This window comes from Mollisia scopiformis (genome assembly GCF_001500285.1).
Source record: "Mollisia scopiformis unplaced genomic scaffold LY89scaffold_1, whole genome shotgun sequence".
Classification (NCBI taxonomy): Eukaryota; Fungi; Ascomycota; class Leotiomycetes; order Helotiales; family Mollisiaceae; genus Mollisia; species Mollisia scopiformis.
The window spans coordinates 1,440,660-1,455,644 of record NW_017263581.1 but is presented as its reverse complement, the minus strand read 5'-3'; the positions used below and the strand labels follow the sequence as shown (position 1 = coordinate 1,455,644).

At 48.1% G+C, this 14,985-nt stretch overlaps 6 protein-coding genes across 6 annotated transcripts; 5 read left to right on the top strand and 1 right to left on the bottom strand.

Moving 5' to 3' along the window:
• The first annotated feature begins 595 nt into the window (after positions 1-595).
• LY89DRAFT_15269 (uncharacterized protein) lies at positions 596-2,666 on the top strand. Its single transcript, XM_018205418.1, has 5 exons — positions 596-645; positions 751-1,379; positions 1,467-1,628; positions 1,761-1,897; positions 1,986-2,666. The coding sequence occupies exons 2-5, from the start codon at positions 1,085-1,087 to the stop codon at positions 2,475-2,477; spliced, it is 1,086 nt and encodes a 361-aa protein (XP_018078568.1). The 5' UTR covers positions 596-645; positions 751-1,084; the 3' UTR covers positions 2,478-2,666.
• Positions 2,667-2,855: 189 nt separating this feature from the next.
• LY89DRAFT_727243 (uncharacterized protein) lies at positions 2,856-3,732 on the top strand (the record flags this gene model as incomplete). Its single annotated transcript, XM_018219130.1, has 2 exons — positions 2,856-3,031; positions 3,084-3,732. The coding sequence occupies 2 exons, from the start codon at positions 2,856-2,858 to the stop codon at positions 3,730-3,732; spliced, it is 825 nt and encodes a 274-aa protein (XP_018078567.1).
• A 2,045-nt stretch (positions 3,733-5,777) lies between these two features.
• LY89DRAFT_15252 (uncharacterized protein) lies at positions 5,778-8,684 on the top strand. The gene is made up of 4 exons (XM_018205413.1): positions 5,778-6,264; positions 6,343-6,666; positions 6,713-8,448; positions 8,517-8,684. The coding sequence occupies exons 1-4, from the start codon at positions 5,857-5,859 to the stop codon at positions 8,626-8,628; spliced, it is 2,580 nt and encodes an 859-aa protein (XP_018078566.1). The 5' UTR covers positions 5,778-5,856; the 3' UTR covers positions 8,629-8,684.
• A 488-nt stretch (positions 8,685-9,172) lies between these two features.
• On the top strand, positions 9,173-9,626 carry LY89DRAFT_744973 (uncharacterized protein; the record flags this gene model as incomplete). The annotated part of the gene is made up of 1 exon (XM_018221046.1): positions 9,173-9,626. One exon carries the CDS (start codon positions 9,173-9,175, stop codon positions 9,548-9,550), a length of 378 nt encoding a protein of 125 aa, XP_018078565.1. The 3' UTR covers positions 9,551-9,626.
• Positions 9,627-9,946: 320 nt separating this feature from the next.
• Positions 9,947-10,941, top strand: LY89DRAFT_604699 (HET-domain-containing protein; the record flags this gene model as incomplete). Its single annotated transcript, XM_018210368.1, has 2 exons — positions 9,947-10,466; positions 10,518-10,941. Coding segments are annotated over exons 1-2 (903 nt in total), but the record flags the coding sequence as incomplete, so codon positions are not given.
• A 1,442-nt stretch (positions 10,942-12,383) lies between these two features.
• Positions 12,384-14,851, bottom strand: LY89DRAFT_679411 (Noc2-domain-containing protein). Its single transcript, XM_018213866.1, has one exon. It carries the CDS (start codon positions 14,822-14,824, stop codon positions 12,518-12,520), a length of 2,307 nt encoding a protein of 768 aa, XP_018078563.1. The 5' UTR covers positions 14,825-14,851; the 3' UTR covers positions 12,384-12,517.
• Positions 14,852-14,985: the final 134 nt, after the last annotated feature.

The window sequence follows — 14,985 nt, the reverse complement described above, 5'->3', positions numbered from 1 at the left end:
CAAGACTCGTCCTCACTGCCCATCCACCGCTAGAAACTCTCTGGATCCCGGCTTGCTTGAGCACCATCCTTGCTCTTGACTCTCTGGTTAAGAGAGAAGACTTCTTGTTGTTCTGTTGGCTTCGTAAGAGTTATCGACATCTCGACGCATAGTATTCACGTTAATGCTTGGATTCAGTCCTCACTTCATACACTCTCGAACACATTGTCATTGGGCTGGGACATCCAAGTTGGCTCTTTCTACTCAATAACTTCTACATTCATCAAAAGCTCACAATCACAACTGGCTTCGTACTCTAGATCGTGTGGGCATAAATACACAGGAAAAGTCCAACTCTACGACACGATTCTCTGGAAGCTATACTTTTTGATTCCCTTTCTCGAATCAGATGTTCAGAGAGAATTTCGCACCCGTTGGGTTGAGTGATCTCTTCAGAAAGCAGATATAAGCACTGGGCTTTCATCAACTTCACTTGTCAAATTCTCCTTCACGGCCTAGCTCTTTCTTCACTCAAAGCCTGCCTTCCGCTTCTGGCTAAATTACTCATTGGGGATCCTTGAAACTTTTGGCAATTACATTCCCAACCTCAATTGTACTCTGGCTCAGTCGACACATGCCAAAAGTGGAAAGTCTCCTCCAACGACTGTAAGTCTCCGCCGTATATCCACCCTGCCAGCTTACCATTTTCGGCCTCTCCAACTCTTCACCTCCTCCTAGCGTCACTTTTTGCTATGTTGCTGACTTACTCAGCTTCGAAGTCTTTTCCAGCACTGCTTATGACCAGATTATTCCTAGCTGCTGCTATATCAACCTCACTTCTGTCGTATTACCTTTCTTGCCACTTCACTCTATCATCTGGGGATGACTGTGAGAGGACTCATTGGTATTTACTTCACTCCTAGGCTTTCCCACCTATCTGGCCTTATTTGAAAAGCCTCCTTGTTGGTATAAGTTCTCCGCCCTTCTGTTTTCCGCTCCCTCCTCCATCTTGTCTCAACAACTTCAAGATCAACCTCAACCTTCCTCCAATCCTTCTCTTCACCTTCCACGACTTACATACCATGCAGTACTCGGAGCTTTCGACATGGTTCTTCCCAACTTTCGAGACAAACCAAGCTTTCAACTTCTTCTCAAGACTTTGAAAAGCTTGGAGGTCAAGCCGAGATCTTGGGATGACGATTCGGCCAAGAGCTTGGTTGATAGGCCAATCTTAAGTGAAAGCACTGTCCAAGAGTTCCTTCTCGGGGTCTTCAAAACCGATTTCTCGTGGTTTGAAGATACTGAAGATGAAGATCTTGGTATCGTCACTGCTCAAGAGCAGATAGACGAGATCGTCGACATGGCTTCTCGACGACTGGCCGAGCGTTGTGGGCGCTCAGGTACGTTTCCTGTTCATCGTGTTACCATTCTACTTATTTTAGCCTCTGTGTTGCCATTTTTGACTTTTCTTCTAACTATGCTTACAGCAAGAGGTCAAGACACACGCACTTTTCGCCTTGAAGTTCCTCAGCACTGCGCTAACGACTTCGAGACACAACAGTCTACAGCCAATATCGAGTTGCAAATTCGTGAGCCTCCTCTCACCGGTGATAACTTAGGTCTGAAAACTTGGGGTAGTGCATGGACAAGTAAGTGTTTTGCAGCGTCTTTAAACAAGTGAAGGATTCATCTGTTGCTCGGTTCCCTTTCTTGCTTATGTTTCTGGCAACTGAAGCTGTGATTCATTCGGATAAGCACCCATACTGACTGTTTCTCCTCAGTGGTACAGCTGCTTCCCCAAATTGGCCTTCAACCAGCACTTCAAAGGCTAATCGACCAGCCACGATTTAGCAAGTCTAGAGTTGGCCTTGAAGGTCCTGAACTACAGGTGCTGGAACTTGGAGCCGGCACAGGCTTGGTAAGGGACCTCTTCCCATTCTTCTACACTCTGTGTCCCTTCACATACAACCCTCCTCGTCTAGTCTCCACGCTGACTTGGCCTCCAGGTCGGCATGGCCGCCGCAGCCCTTTGGGGAGTCAACGTCGTCCTGACTGACTTGCCCGCGATTCACGAGAATCTGCGCTACAATATCGACATAAACATGCCTGCCATCTCCCGTGTGAGTAACGGGCATGCTTGTGCAGAGATCCTTGACTGGAGTGATCACGAAAATGCCTTGCATGGGTGGTCGTCCAAGGAGTTTGAGGTTATCCTCGCCGTCGATCCTCTATACGATGATGATCATCCTCAATTACTCGCCGATACCATCAAACAGTTCGCAAAACGTGGTAAAGTCACCGTCGTACTAACGGCGGTCCCTTTTCGAGACAAAACAACACAATTGTTATGCCTCGAGCTCGAAAGGCTCATGGAAGGCAATGGCTTCAAGAGCGACTACAAAGGAGAAAATATTTGCAGAGATGATTGGGAATCGGCCAATGCCAGAGAAGTCATGGTATCATGGGCTCTTTGGTCGGGTCGCGATGCAGATCGATGATGTGGATGATTTGGTTGGGTGGAGTTCGGCTCGCGAGCACATTCACGAGAATACCCTCAACTTTACTCATGTCGAGGCAAATTATTCACCTTTAACCCACGACGTGCTCACCACGAAAATTTTTCAATATCCTAGCCTCGCTCAAATTATTCCCACCTTCTCCTGCAAAACTTCTTCCAACAACGACAATCATCAAGAGTATCACGAATCGCACAACTCTCATCGCTGATACTGCAAGTACGCTTTACAGCCTTCGCATCGCACTGCGATCACAAACCATCCAGAAATTCGTTTCCCTCTGCTCTCTACTCATACAACCTCATCCCATCAACTTCATACAAAAGCCCTCCTCTTATACCTCATCACGCCATCGTCACCATGGTCGGCACCAACAAGTGGAGCGACGAACAGATCGATATCTGCTTTACCCTCTACAAAGACGGATTCAAGAAGTGGGAGATTGCCGAAGCGATCAATGGTATCTGGCCTCGACGTGGTGCATCCTCTGCGGGAGTCAACTATGTCTTGAATACCAAGAAGAAGGAGTTCCTTGAGTAAGTTCCAATCACTGCTGATTTTGAATGGCCCCGTATTAACATGCTTTAGAATCGCTGCAAGACGACCTGGACAGATGCCCGAATCTGCTCCTGTTGCCAGACCTACCCAACTGTCCAGACCTACCCAAATGTCTAGACCTGCTCAGATCAAGGCCACTGCTCGCATCGCCGCCAAGATGGATACAATTCCTGATGTCACCGAATACGAAGCTCCTCCCGAATACCGATTCGAGTTGTACCCACAAGTTCAGCAGTCCTTCGAAGATGAACTCTTTGTCCCACAATTCGATAACTATCCAGCTCCTCCCGAGTTCGGACTCGAGTTCAATGCACCTGAACCCGATGTCCAAGAAGTCGTCGATTATTCCGCTCCTCCAGAATACCAAGTCGAGCCCGCTGTCCCAGCCAAGACCATTGTCGAAGAAGTCGCCGAACAATCAGCTTCCCCCAAACACCAACCCGAGCCCGTTGCCCCTCAAACTGTCGAACAATCCGCTCCTCTTGCCCCAACCGTCCAGCAAACCCCCGCAGAGAAGCCCCACGATTGGAACGATTGGTCGACCGAGAACATCTGGAAGGGTTATGATTTGGATGAACTTTTCAAGAAGGAGACTGCGAGATGGGACAACTCGGATCTCTTTGACCACTTTGATTACCTCTCTGACAATGAGGACTTGAATGCATTCTTCGACGATTAGATAGCCAGTAGCCTACCTAGGTTGTATGAAATGAAATGAAATGATCCCTTGCCTAGAAAAAATGCATGTATCTTTTCTCTTTGGCAAGTTTCGGCAGCTTTTAGATGGTTTGATAGGTTTCTCGACCTTTAATTACTTATAGATCCTACATTTGCCTTTTTCTCTATCATAAATTTCAAGTTGACCTGGGCAGTTTTTGAGGTAATTTCAAATCAAGTGACTTCTATATTTTGGAAGTCCCAGCGGCTTCCAGACAATTTGACAGGCTGATGTTCCTTTCCCTAATAAGATATTCCAGTTCTACTCTTCTAGAAGTTCCAAAAATAAAGTTACCATATCATATGACCATCCATGCAGAACCTCCCGTCAAGAACCAAGTTTTCTATCTGATCAGGCCAGAATCCAGACTTTTTCCACAATTGTATCATGCCTTCTTTCCGGTATAGTCCTTCATTCGCTACCCGTCTGATGGCGCACGTAGTCAGGGGAGGGATCTCGGCCCTTTCAGACCATCTCGCTACCCCTTGTTCTCCTGTGGGAAGCCCAATGCAGATTCCCGAGTTTCACGTGACTCATCGCCAAGTATATGGGGAATTCCTTTGACGACTATCGAGAGGGTCGTCCACACTTAAATCTAGATGGCTTCTAGAGAATATTCCATACTCTCCCTCTAATCCAACCTCTCGATCCCGAGATCATCAAGTGAAAGTATATTGATCCACGTGACTTGCTCACCGCTCGCTGCCTCTCAAATTGTAACAATCTTCTGCCAATGGGGAAAGAACTCGGAAGAAGGCTGAATGCACCTACGACTGCATCCAGATCTCCATCCACGACTTTTCCCCAGCCAAGAGCCAGCGTTCGTTTCGTTCGTCAAGAAAAACCCAATGATGGGCCAACGTGCATTGCAGCTCTCCACGCCATTGGCCGCGGTCTCTTGTCTGATCTTCCTTTTGCCCCAAGCGCAGGGCTCCAGTCCTTTCGCCCACATGTCAAATCGTCAAGACGAATCACCCTGGACTGGACAGCGGTTCTTAGGGTTTCGCGTCAGTTGATCACTTTTCTTGTTGTCTCGATGGGTAAATTTATGTTGCAGCCGAAGACGGAGAAGTGAAGAGCAGCAACTGCACGACTCGCTGGCAATTGGGAGCAAGCAAGCAAGCAAGCAATTGTTGACGATGTTGTCCTCAGCTCCTGGCACTGCTTCGAATTGCCATTGAGCCTTTGCTACCCTTTTCCTTACAGCGGCTCTAGCATCTAGCTATCTAGATCTAGGGTCCTGTTGTGGTCTGCACCTGCATTGTTATATGTCGAGTTGCATGGCTGGTTGTGCTTCTCACCTGCTCTTCTGAGATCCGGCTTACATAATTCTCCCCTACTTCGCGCTCATGCACGCATTCCCATTTCTCTCCACTCACAAACTCGTACTCGTGCTCGACTCGACTCGCTGCAGACAGAAGAGCCAAAGATTACACTTCAGCCGATTAAAATGATCATTATTATCGATATCTGACCCCTCATCTACAATTAATCTCCAAACAGGCTCGCGTCTAGCGCACGGAGAAGTCCCCCACTACACTACGCTCTCTAGCTTTCCCATACAAATGCTAATGCGATCGTCCCCTGGCACGACAGTGGACCCCTAAATGGCTTCGAATCAACCTCCTTCCACCTTCGACCCCTCCACACATGTGCCCATCTCATAGGCCAAAGACGCATCCCCTTCAACCACTCGCCTCACCATGAGACACGTTGAGAGTAATCATGGCGGGGCAACGTGCAGCTGCAGCTTTGTCTTGCAGATGCAGCTCCCGGGGTGTCATGGTCCATGAGGGGTTTTGGGTTCTAAATGTTATGTCTGACGTGCGATACTTGCCGATGCAAACTGCACACGACGCAGAATTGCGTCCAGACCTAGAGAACCACCGCAGCAGCAGGAGCACCAGGAATGGATCAGCTAGCTAGCCAGCCCAGCACCGCAGCTCTCAATATTATCCCTCCTGTCTCTTCCCCTTCTCTTTTCCCTTCTTTTTTTCTCTTCTCATCCCATCGGTCCTCAATTGTACTTCGAGTATCAACTACTTCAAGCACCAATCAACTCATTGAGAGCAATGAGAGAGTACCATGGCAGCTCTTGGCCCTAGCATCCTTTCCCCAAAGGATCCCCACACCCAAATTATCATTGCAGGAGCAACAATTGTTGTCCTGATTGGCATCATTTTTGCCGCAACCACCAATTCCACCATCCCGAAGAAGACAACCACCACATCCGAACATGACGAAAACCCAAGCGGCTTCGCCTCTTTTCTGCGATTTTTTTACGCCTCGTTCCTCAAGCCGCACACTGGCGACGTCGGCAACGGTCAACAAGATGCTCTCGAGAGCTTCTACAAGGCACAGGCGGGAGTATACGATGCCACCAGAAAGAGGTTGTTGCGTGGTCGTGAAGACATGCTTGGATTAGTAGCAGCTCAGCTGGTGCAGAAGGCGGCCAAAGAGCGTACCCACGATACCAAGCGTATCTGGGTCGATGTGAGTTGCTCAAATTCCTGGCATGTGAAGATGGGGGCTCTGGACAGCGGTGTAACTGATACATTTGTCTCACAATAGATCGGAGGCGGCACTGGGTGGAACATCGAAGCGATGTCCGAATTTGTCGACGTGGAGGAATTCTTCTCTAGTGTTTACCTCGTCGATTTCTCGCCTTCCCTGTGCGAAGTAGCTCGGAAACGATTTACACGTTTGGGATGGAAGAATGTCAAGGTCGTGTGCCAGGATGCCAGGACTTTTCGCCTCGAGGACCATGAAGGTGATCCTGTGGTGGACAAGTCTTTGACGTTCGCCCGGTCACCAATGTCAAATTACTTTGCGGATGAGAGTGCAAGTGTTGGCGGTGCGGACCTCATCACTTTGTCTTATAGCTTGTCCATGATTGTGAGTTTGGTCACGAGCGTTGACTTCCACTGGCTAATTTTCAAAGCCCGATTTCTACTCTGTCATTGATTCGTTGACCTCTTTACTCGCCCCTGGCGGTGTGATTGGTGCCATCGATTTCTACGTTCAATCCGCCGTGGATCTAAGCTTCAGAAATTATACCGGTGGAGCCATCAACCGTCACGTGAGCTGGTTCGGACGTCTTTTCTGGCGAGCATGGTTTGATGTGGACCGAGTTGGTCTCGAGGCTGGTCGTAGAGACTACCTTGAGTACCGATTCGGAACGGTTCTAAGTGCTGACTCTCGCAACTATCTCCTGGGATCCATTCCATATTATATTTGGGTTGGATGTCAGAAGAAGCCTGAATCGTCTCACAACACAACTAACTATCCACACGAGATTGTCGAGCGTCTTGATGCAGCAGCTACTGAGTCTCCGTACTTGTCACCGGTCAATCATCAGAATGCCTTGGCTCGCAAGGTTGACAGGGCAAGTCCTGAGCTTCGTTCCAAGGCTTTCGATGCTGCAATCATAAATCTCTCGGCTAATCTTCCTCTGCCTTCGTTCTTCTACCAAAACCATCACTGGAGAATCTACTACGATGACCAGTTGAAGAAACACACTCAATTCAAGAACGAGTACATCTACGCCTTCACCTGGGAAGATTCTCGTGTCGATCAACGCTTGCTCAAACTCACTTCCGACGATGTCGTTCTAGCCATCACCTCCGCAGGTGATAACATCCTGTCCTATGCTTTGGAGTCTCCCGCACGCATCCATGCCGTAGACCTCAACCCCAACCAGAACCATCTCCTGGAACTAAAAGTCGCTGCTTTCACTTCTCTCCCCTACCCCGACATCTGGAAGATCTTCGGAGAAGGCAAGCACCCCAACTTCAGGAACCTCCTGATCACCCGCCTCTCACCACACATGTCCTCCCGCGCATTCCAATACTGGCTCAACCACACCTCTACCTTCCAATCCTCCCGCTCCCGCGGCCTCTACGAGACGGGTGGTTCCCGCCACGCAATCCGCATCGTGCGTCTCCTCTCCACAACCCTCGGCTTCAGCTCCCAAATCAAAGCCCTCCTCGCCGCCAAAACGCTCAACGAACAGCGCGAGATATGGACCAAGCAAATCCGCCCCATGATCATGTCCCGTCTACTCTCCTACTTCGTCGTCTCGTCCGAGAAATTCCTCTGGGCGGCCCTCGGCGTCCCGCATAACCAGCTCGCGATGCTGGAAGCGGACCACGTGGCGCTTGAGACGAAAAGTAGCCCGTTCCCGCAAGAGCATTCGGAGAAAGAACTCAATTCCTCCCGCGGCGCAGCGGTCTGGGAATACATGGTTCAAACACTCGACCCCGTCATCGAAACCTCCTTAATCGGGGAAGATAATCCGTATTACCTGGTCTGCATGCAAGGCAAGTACTCGCCGCGCTGCCACCCGGATTACCTGAAGCCGAAATCGCACCAGAAACTGTCGAAGCCGGCGGCGTTCGATGGGTTGCGGATCCATACCGATGAGATTAACGAGGTGGTGACGAGGCTGGCGCCCGGTACGCTGACGGTGGCCGTGGTGATGGATAGCATGGATTGGTTTGACCCCGGGAGTCAGGAGGCGGGGAAACAGATTGCGAAGTTGAATCGCGCGTTGAAGATGCAGGGGCGCGTGATGTTGAGGTCCGCGGCGCTGGTGCCGTGGTATGTGGAAAGGTTTGAGGAGTTGGGGTTTGTGGCGAAGAGGGTTGGGGCGAGGGAGAATGGGGCTTGTATTGATCGGTATGTTTCTTCTTCGAGTGAGATGTGAGAGGGGGATTGGGTGAGTGAGTGAGGGCTAATATGAATAGGGTTAATATGTATGCGTCTTGTTGGATCTTGACTAAGACTGCGTCGATCAATCCCAATATTCCGAAGACGAGCCGTGATGGGAGTGTGGATTTGGAGAAGTTGGAGCTCTGAGTTTCGTACTGAAGATGGATGGATGGTCTCGGTTGTTTCTTTGGAAGGATCAGATTCGGGTTTCTTGTCTCTTTAAGACGCTCTTTCATCTCTGATGATTCGATATCAGCACTAGCACGTTCTTTTAAACCCCCCAAAATTGACACAGCACATTACGAGGATCAAGTGGAGGAATTTCTTAGTTACGCTCTTTATGATGTTTATCAATGCACACACATTTCTGAGCCAAACCCCACCGATGGCTCTTCGTACGTTCTGTGAGTATGAAACGAACCTCCTCTTTGCAGTTTCGGTCGATGTGAGATCCAGTCTTAATTTCCATATTCTCCTTATGAAATGATTCAGATCACATGAGACTCGGTGACGAAGCTTTTCCAGTCTAGGTAGCTTCTGGTTAGACGATGCAACATATTCGCTGGAAGGACGTTGACAACGTAACATTGTGCGACCAACAGTGAAGAACTACAGCCTAGCCTCATATACGAACTCAAAGCTTCTCTCTTAGCTGGTCTCACTGTCTCAAGTACTAAAGGAAACACCAAGCATGCCGTCTATCAAAGAGAGAGCTTTGCGGCTTGAAAGAGCCTTGACCTCGACGCCTGACTCGAAGAATGAAGACTCCTGGATGAAGAATACTTCGGAGAGCACCGAGAGACACAGAACAGTTACACAGAAGAGCTATCTCAACAAATTTAAGCACCGTCGTGTTCCAGCGATAAACAAGAGTGCTAGCAGAAGCAATGAATCTACCAAGGAGTCGTCAAATCCGCTACAGCAAAGGATGGAAAATAGTTCTGATAAAGATATGGTCAATACTGATCGCCAAGGTAGTGCTCTACGTCTTACTTGGCAACTGCTCTGCAGTAGGAGACATGCTAACTCCTTGAAGGAGATGTTCTGGACGAAACAGAAAGCACGATAATCGTATCATCGAATTGCCCCTTGTGTTCCGACCTTAAACCATTTTTCGACAGTAAATCTTGGGGTTTGAAAGACTGGATGATGATCATCAAGCATCGTAGCAGCCTTGGATGTCCAACATGTCCTGCGGTGGAAGAAGCTTCGGCACATCTCCTAAAACTCTGCATTGCAAGGGGAGCTTCCAATTCAATCTCGTGTCACCTCAGCAGTTTCCAGGACACAGGGGTAGCAGAGCTATATATGCATGCCAAGTACCAAAACCAATCAGAGTATGGCATAGCCATGCGTTTATATATCTGTGAAGGTTAGTGATCAAATATTATCTTCTTGCTGATGCTAAATTTCCATGCAGGCCAACCAACACCATATCTCGAGCTGCCTAGTTTCCAGATAGAAGAGAACAGTCAATCATGGCGACTCTCAAAAGCCAGGAAATGGATGGACAATTGTCTTACAACGCATGAAGGCTGCAAGAAGGATATTTCCGGTTTGCCACACAGAGTATTGGATCTGCGTGAATTCTCAACTGTCGGAAAAATCAAACTTGTTGAAACAGAGGGGATGAAGGATATGTATGCCTGCCTGAGTTACTGCTGGGGTACAGATAACAACTTCGTCACAACCCCAAACAATCTCCCTGTCTTCATGACCGGCATACCATGGCCCGACTTACCTCAAACGTACAAGGATGCGGTAATTGTTGCCTCAAAGCTCGGAATCCAATTTCTGTGGATCGACGCACTATGTATTATGCAAGGCAACAAAGAGGACCCGGAGAGCCTCAAGGAGTGGGAAGAGCAGTCGAGTTTGATGAGCTCCATTTATGGTAACGCAACTTTGACAATCGCAGCAACCAACAGTAGAAATACCCATGAAGGGTTTCTGGATAAATGCAAGCTCGTAGAACCGCCGCTATCGTTCTCATGTTCGCCCAAAGAAAACGGCTTGCCATTTTCTTTGTATGGAAGGATACCTTACGATCATACCTGGCTCCAAACCGAACCTCCTGAGATTGACCACAGTCGCTCCGACTCATGGTCTTCTAATTTTTTGAGAGAACGAGCATGGTGTTATCAAGAGTATTTTCTGGCACCAAGAGTTCTTAGCTTTGGATACGAAGAGATTGCCTTTGACTGCAACGGAGGTGGTGTTTGCGAGTGCGGGCAATATCCTTCGGAGTACGACAAGAGACGGGAAAATATGAAAGCCCGTGATGCTCGTCGTATATCTTCCATCGGCATTTCGGACTCTCTAAGCTCGGTCTGGACTACATTGGTAACGGAATACTCTCATAGAAGGATAACCTTTCCCGAGACTAGGTTGACCGTGTTGTCTGGCATAGCCCAAATGTTCCAACAGAAGACAGGAACCGATTATCTGGCCGGACATTGGTTTGACCGTGATTTTATTGCGAGTCTTACTTGGTATCATATCTTTTCGCGACCTCGGCGAAGAGCAAAGCCATATCGCGCTCCTTCATGGTCGTGGGCAAGCGTAGAGTTCTCTCTCCCCATTTCATGGAACTTGTATCTGCAGCACCCTGGGTATACCACCTGGCACATGCTCCCTGAGACCCGTGTGATGGCGCAGAGCTCAGCTGCTGTGGCGGGATATATCATTATGCAAGGAATTCTCCTGAACGCGGACTTGGTCTGGAAGAATGGCGATCCTTGCATCACGAGGAACGGTGTCTCGGTGACGAACCACGAGCCTACTCCATATATGTTTTGCAGCATTTTTTTGGACGTACAGCTTCCCCACAGGAAGAAGCCTCTTGTATGCTGGTATGTAGGGGTAATACGGAGGATGACAAATAAGGGACAACATGCAATGTCACACGAAATTATGCTTCTCGAAAAGATAGTCAACAACATTTATCGAAGAATTGGTTGGCTAAGATTGGGTAGCACGTCAGATACAGTTTTAGAAAGCTATGGTCTCACTTGGAACAATGACTGGAATGATCATTTGAAATTTATTGAAGGGTATGAAAGCTGTCTGAAGGGATTCGCTATAGTCTAGGGTTTGGGTACAGCATGAGAGAGATACATTGTTTGAGGCTTTGCCTATGTGAAGGGTTACATTCAACATTGTACTTGCAATTGATTAGAAGAGACTTCTACATATGTAATTGAAGCTATCTCGGCAGAAAGCTTGACGTGCCCATGAGCCGAACTTTGGATCGAATATCCTTAGAGGCAAATATCTAATAGACAGGAAGGCATTTTCTCGTCCTTTGCCAACAGAAGCAAATTCTCCCTCGTACTGGTAATCATATCATGGCACCATATTCTTCTCCCCTGGCCATTGAATTTGACTGGCGAATGTAAGCAGGACGAGGCTCTCTTCATGGACAAGAAAGGAAGCAGAACCAATTCAATTGAAATGAAATTAGATACATCATGCCAAAGATCAAATGTTAAGCAATTGAAGCAGATGGGTGAGTAAAAGAGCGGATCTGGACATGATAGAGTAGGTGATTTCATAGCACTAGCTAAAAGATGTTGGGACAACGTGTCTAAGTCGCACTTGCAGTTTCAAGCTGCACTCGATTGCAGAAGCTATGGATGCATCAATTCCTCATCTGAGGTCGAAGTGTTCTTCCAGACTTGACCAGATATTCGCTTTCCTTTCGGTGCTGGAGATCTGGACCGAGATTGAACATGCGGTTTCCGCGCAATTCGCGCGTTCTGCGCAATCTCCGCTGTACGCGCAATCAGCGCCTTTTGCGCTCATCGCGGCCATACCGCCATCGCTTGATGCTCTTGAAGGTAGATTATTTTTCAAAGGCCCATGTAGGTTTTAATAACGTCAGGAATGCAGGCTGTCTTAATCCAAAGTACCCGAAGGTCAGGTATCCGCAAGTATTGTTCTTCATAGAGAGAATTTTCAGATATCTACAACACTCATTATAGAGCCAATACCCAAGCTCATTTTGAGCGCCAAACGCCAATGGATACCTACAAGCCTACTCATCATCTTCCTCACTCTCGAAGCCAGACTCGTCGACATCTTCCATCTCCTCATCGCTGACATCGGCCTCCTTCTCCTTCTGTCGATCTTGTTTCCTCTTCCTCTCCTCCTCTCTGCGACCTTGTTCCACTAATCTAGCTTTCTCTTCTCTCTGCTTCCTCTGACCAACAACAAAGGCTCCTAACGGTGTCTTCTCCCACTCAAATCCCTTCAGGAACCCGTCCACACCAGCTCGATTATTTGGTGCGAAGTCGACCTTCGCTCTCCTCTCCTCGATGAATTTGCCATTCGCTTCTAATTTCTGAATTAACAGCAACAAAGCAGAATTGAGCTTATTGTTCTTGTTTCCAGATGCCTTGTTATTGGCATCCTTCAACCAACGCTTCAGCATGACAATGACCGGCAAAGCCAATTCCGGGAAAGCGATACTGGTCGACCACAGGACGAAGAATGCTGACAACAGTTCTACAACTTGTTCGCCGACTCCATCTTGGTAGACTCGTGTTCGCAGGTATGTCTTTTGAGCTTTGTAATTCGAAGCAAAATCGAGACTCTTCAAAGTACTTGGCTTGGGTGGTTTTTTCATCTCCGCAGAGTTCAAGACTTCTAGTAGTGCTGCTGCGAGAGGTATGTATGTACCAGTAGCTCTAGAGAGTCGGAGAAGAGATCGCATCATGTGGAATCGAAGAGGGAAGTAGGTGGATGTAGGTATCAGACGCATGGCTCCCAGAGTGACTTGCACTAATGGGTAGATAAGAGGACGTAGTTCTGACTCCTTACCACTCTCTGCTTCCTTAATGGGATTGCAATGTTCTGATAATACGCAAGACCAGAAGTCCAATGAATGGACATATTGCCAGTTGTAGATCGTCTTGTAGGACTCTTTCTGATTATTCGTGATGCTACTCCGCAGATGGATAGCAAGTTGGCGGATGAAGGTAAATCCAGTTGTATAGCCAACTCCTTGGTCGATGCCCCAGAGCTCAGCAGCAGAATTTTTCATCAAGTTGATGCCTTGAATGGTGTGTATTGTCGTGCTTCGGCTCCCTTTGATCAATCCTTGGTAAACAGTCTTCAATACTGCTTCACGAAGTCCTGGATCGCCTATCACTGCCAACCGTCGGACAACAAGGAATGCTGTTATTCGTGTTGCCTCGGTACTTGAAGGATCTGACCAGATGTCGACCACTGACTTGACCAGGGTCTTCAGAATCTTCTTGAACGATAGCAGATACGGGAGCAAGGGCGTAAGAGATGACAACGTAATCTTGAGGGTCGGCGCATCGGAGAGAGAGCCGAGGAGGTGAAGGACGGAAGTAGAGTGCGATTTGAGTAGAGGTGAAAGAGTTTTGAATTTCTTCGAGTCCGTTGACACTCGTACTTTCCCAGAAGCTGATTCTTTTACCGGTAAATGGTGGTTTAGCACCTCCGGAACGTGCTTGAGTGTCGTGAGAAGTAAGTCGTGGTAGACTTCGGGATTCGAAATGGTATACTTGTAGTCCTTCCCTTCATCCTCATTGAGATGCGCAGCTGCTCTAAACGCAAGAACAACCTGTCGCATAGCTCGTAATGAGTTCTGTCCCGTCATAGCTTTTGTCCATTTCGAAACCATAGGCTTTGTGACCTCTGATGCATCGTCCTCCTCTTCCTCCTCCTCTCCTGAGCCCTCTTCTGTTTCAACTTGAATCTTCTTCTTGGAATTCTTTTGCTTCTTCTTTTTGGGTTCCTCCTCCACGTCACTGCCACTCAATGCATCGACTTCAGCGAGATCTGCATAGTCGTCAAAATCCAAAGCTTCAGGGTCATTCTCTTTCAAGTATTTGTAGAATTCCGGATCCTTCTCTGCCAATGCATCCATAGCACCCTTGCTCATGCCAATGTCGTCCTCGGCAGCATCATCTTCGCTGTCGCTCATGACTGGAGCTTCTTCAAAAGAAGCTTCCGACGAGTCATCATCGTCCTCTTCTTCCGGTTCTGTTCTCTTCCTCTTTCCTAATTTCTCTGGAGCGCTTTTCGACTTCAACTTCCTCGCAAGCTTCTCTGGGATTTCGAAACCGCCTTGGAAAAAATCGTCCACATTCATCTTCGCAAAGGCATCCTCTTTGGCAGAGCTCTTAGCCTTGGGCGCCTCCTCTCCATCTTTTCCACCCATAAATTCAGCATCTTTCGCATTTCGTGCTTGTCGCTTTGCCTTGACCTGCTGTCGCTGCTTAATTTTTGCGCCAGCTTTCCTCTTCTCTAGAGCATCCTTCAGATGGTTCTTCTCGAACTTGCGAGTCGACTTCTTCGTACTTTTCGCCATTGGAGTCGTTCTTGGGGTGTTGAATGCAATGGTCCCGCAGTTTATCGCAGATTTATCTCGATAGAAACTTTTCGGTGGATCTAGCACGCTAGATCCTTTTCAGGCGGGCGGTCTAGTCTTGGCATGGCAGTATTTACCCCACTAAAGTACGTCTAGGCAGA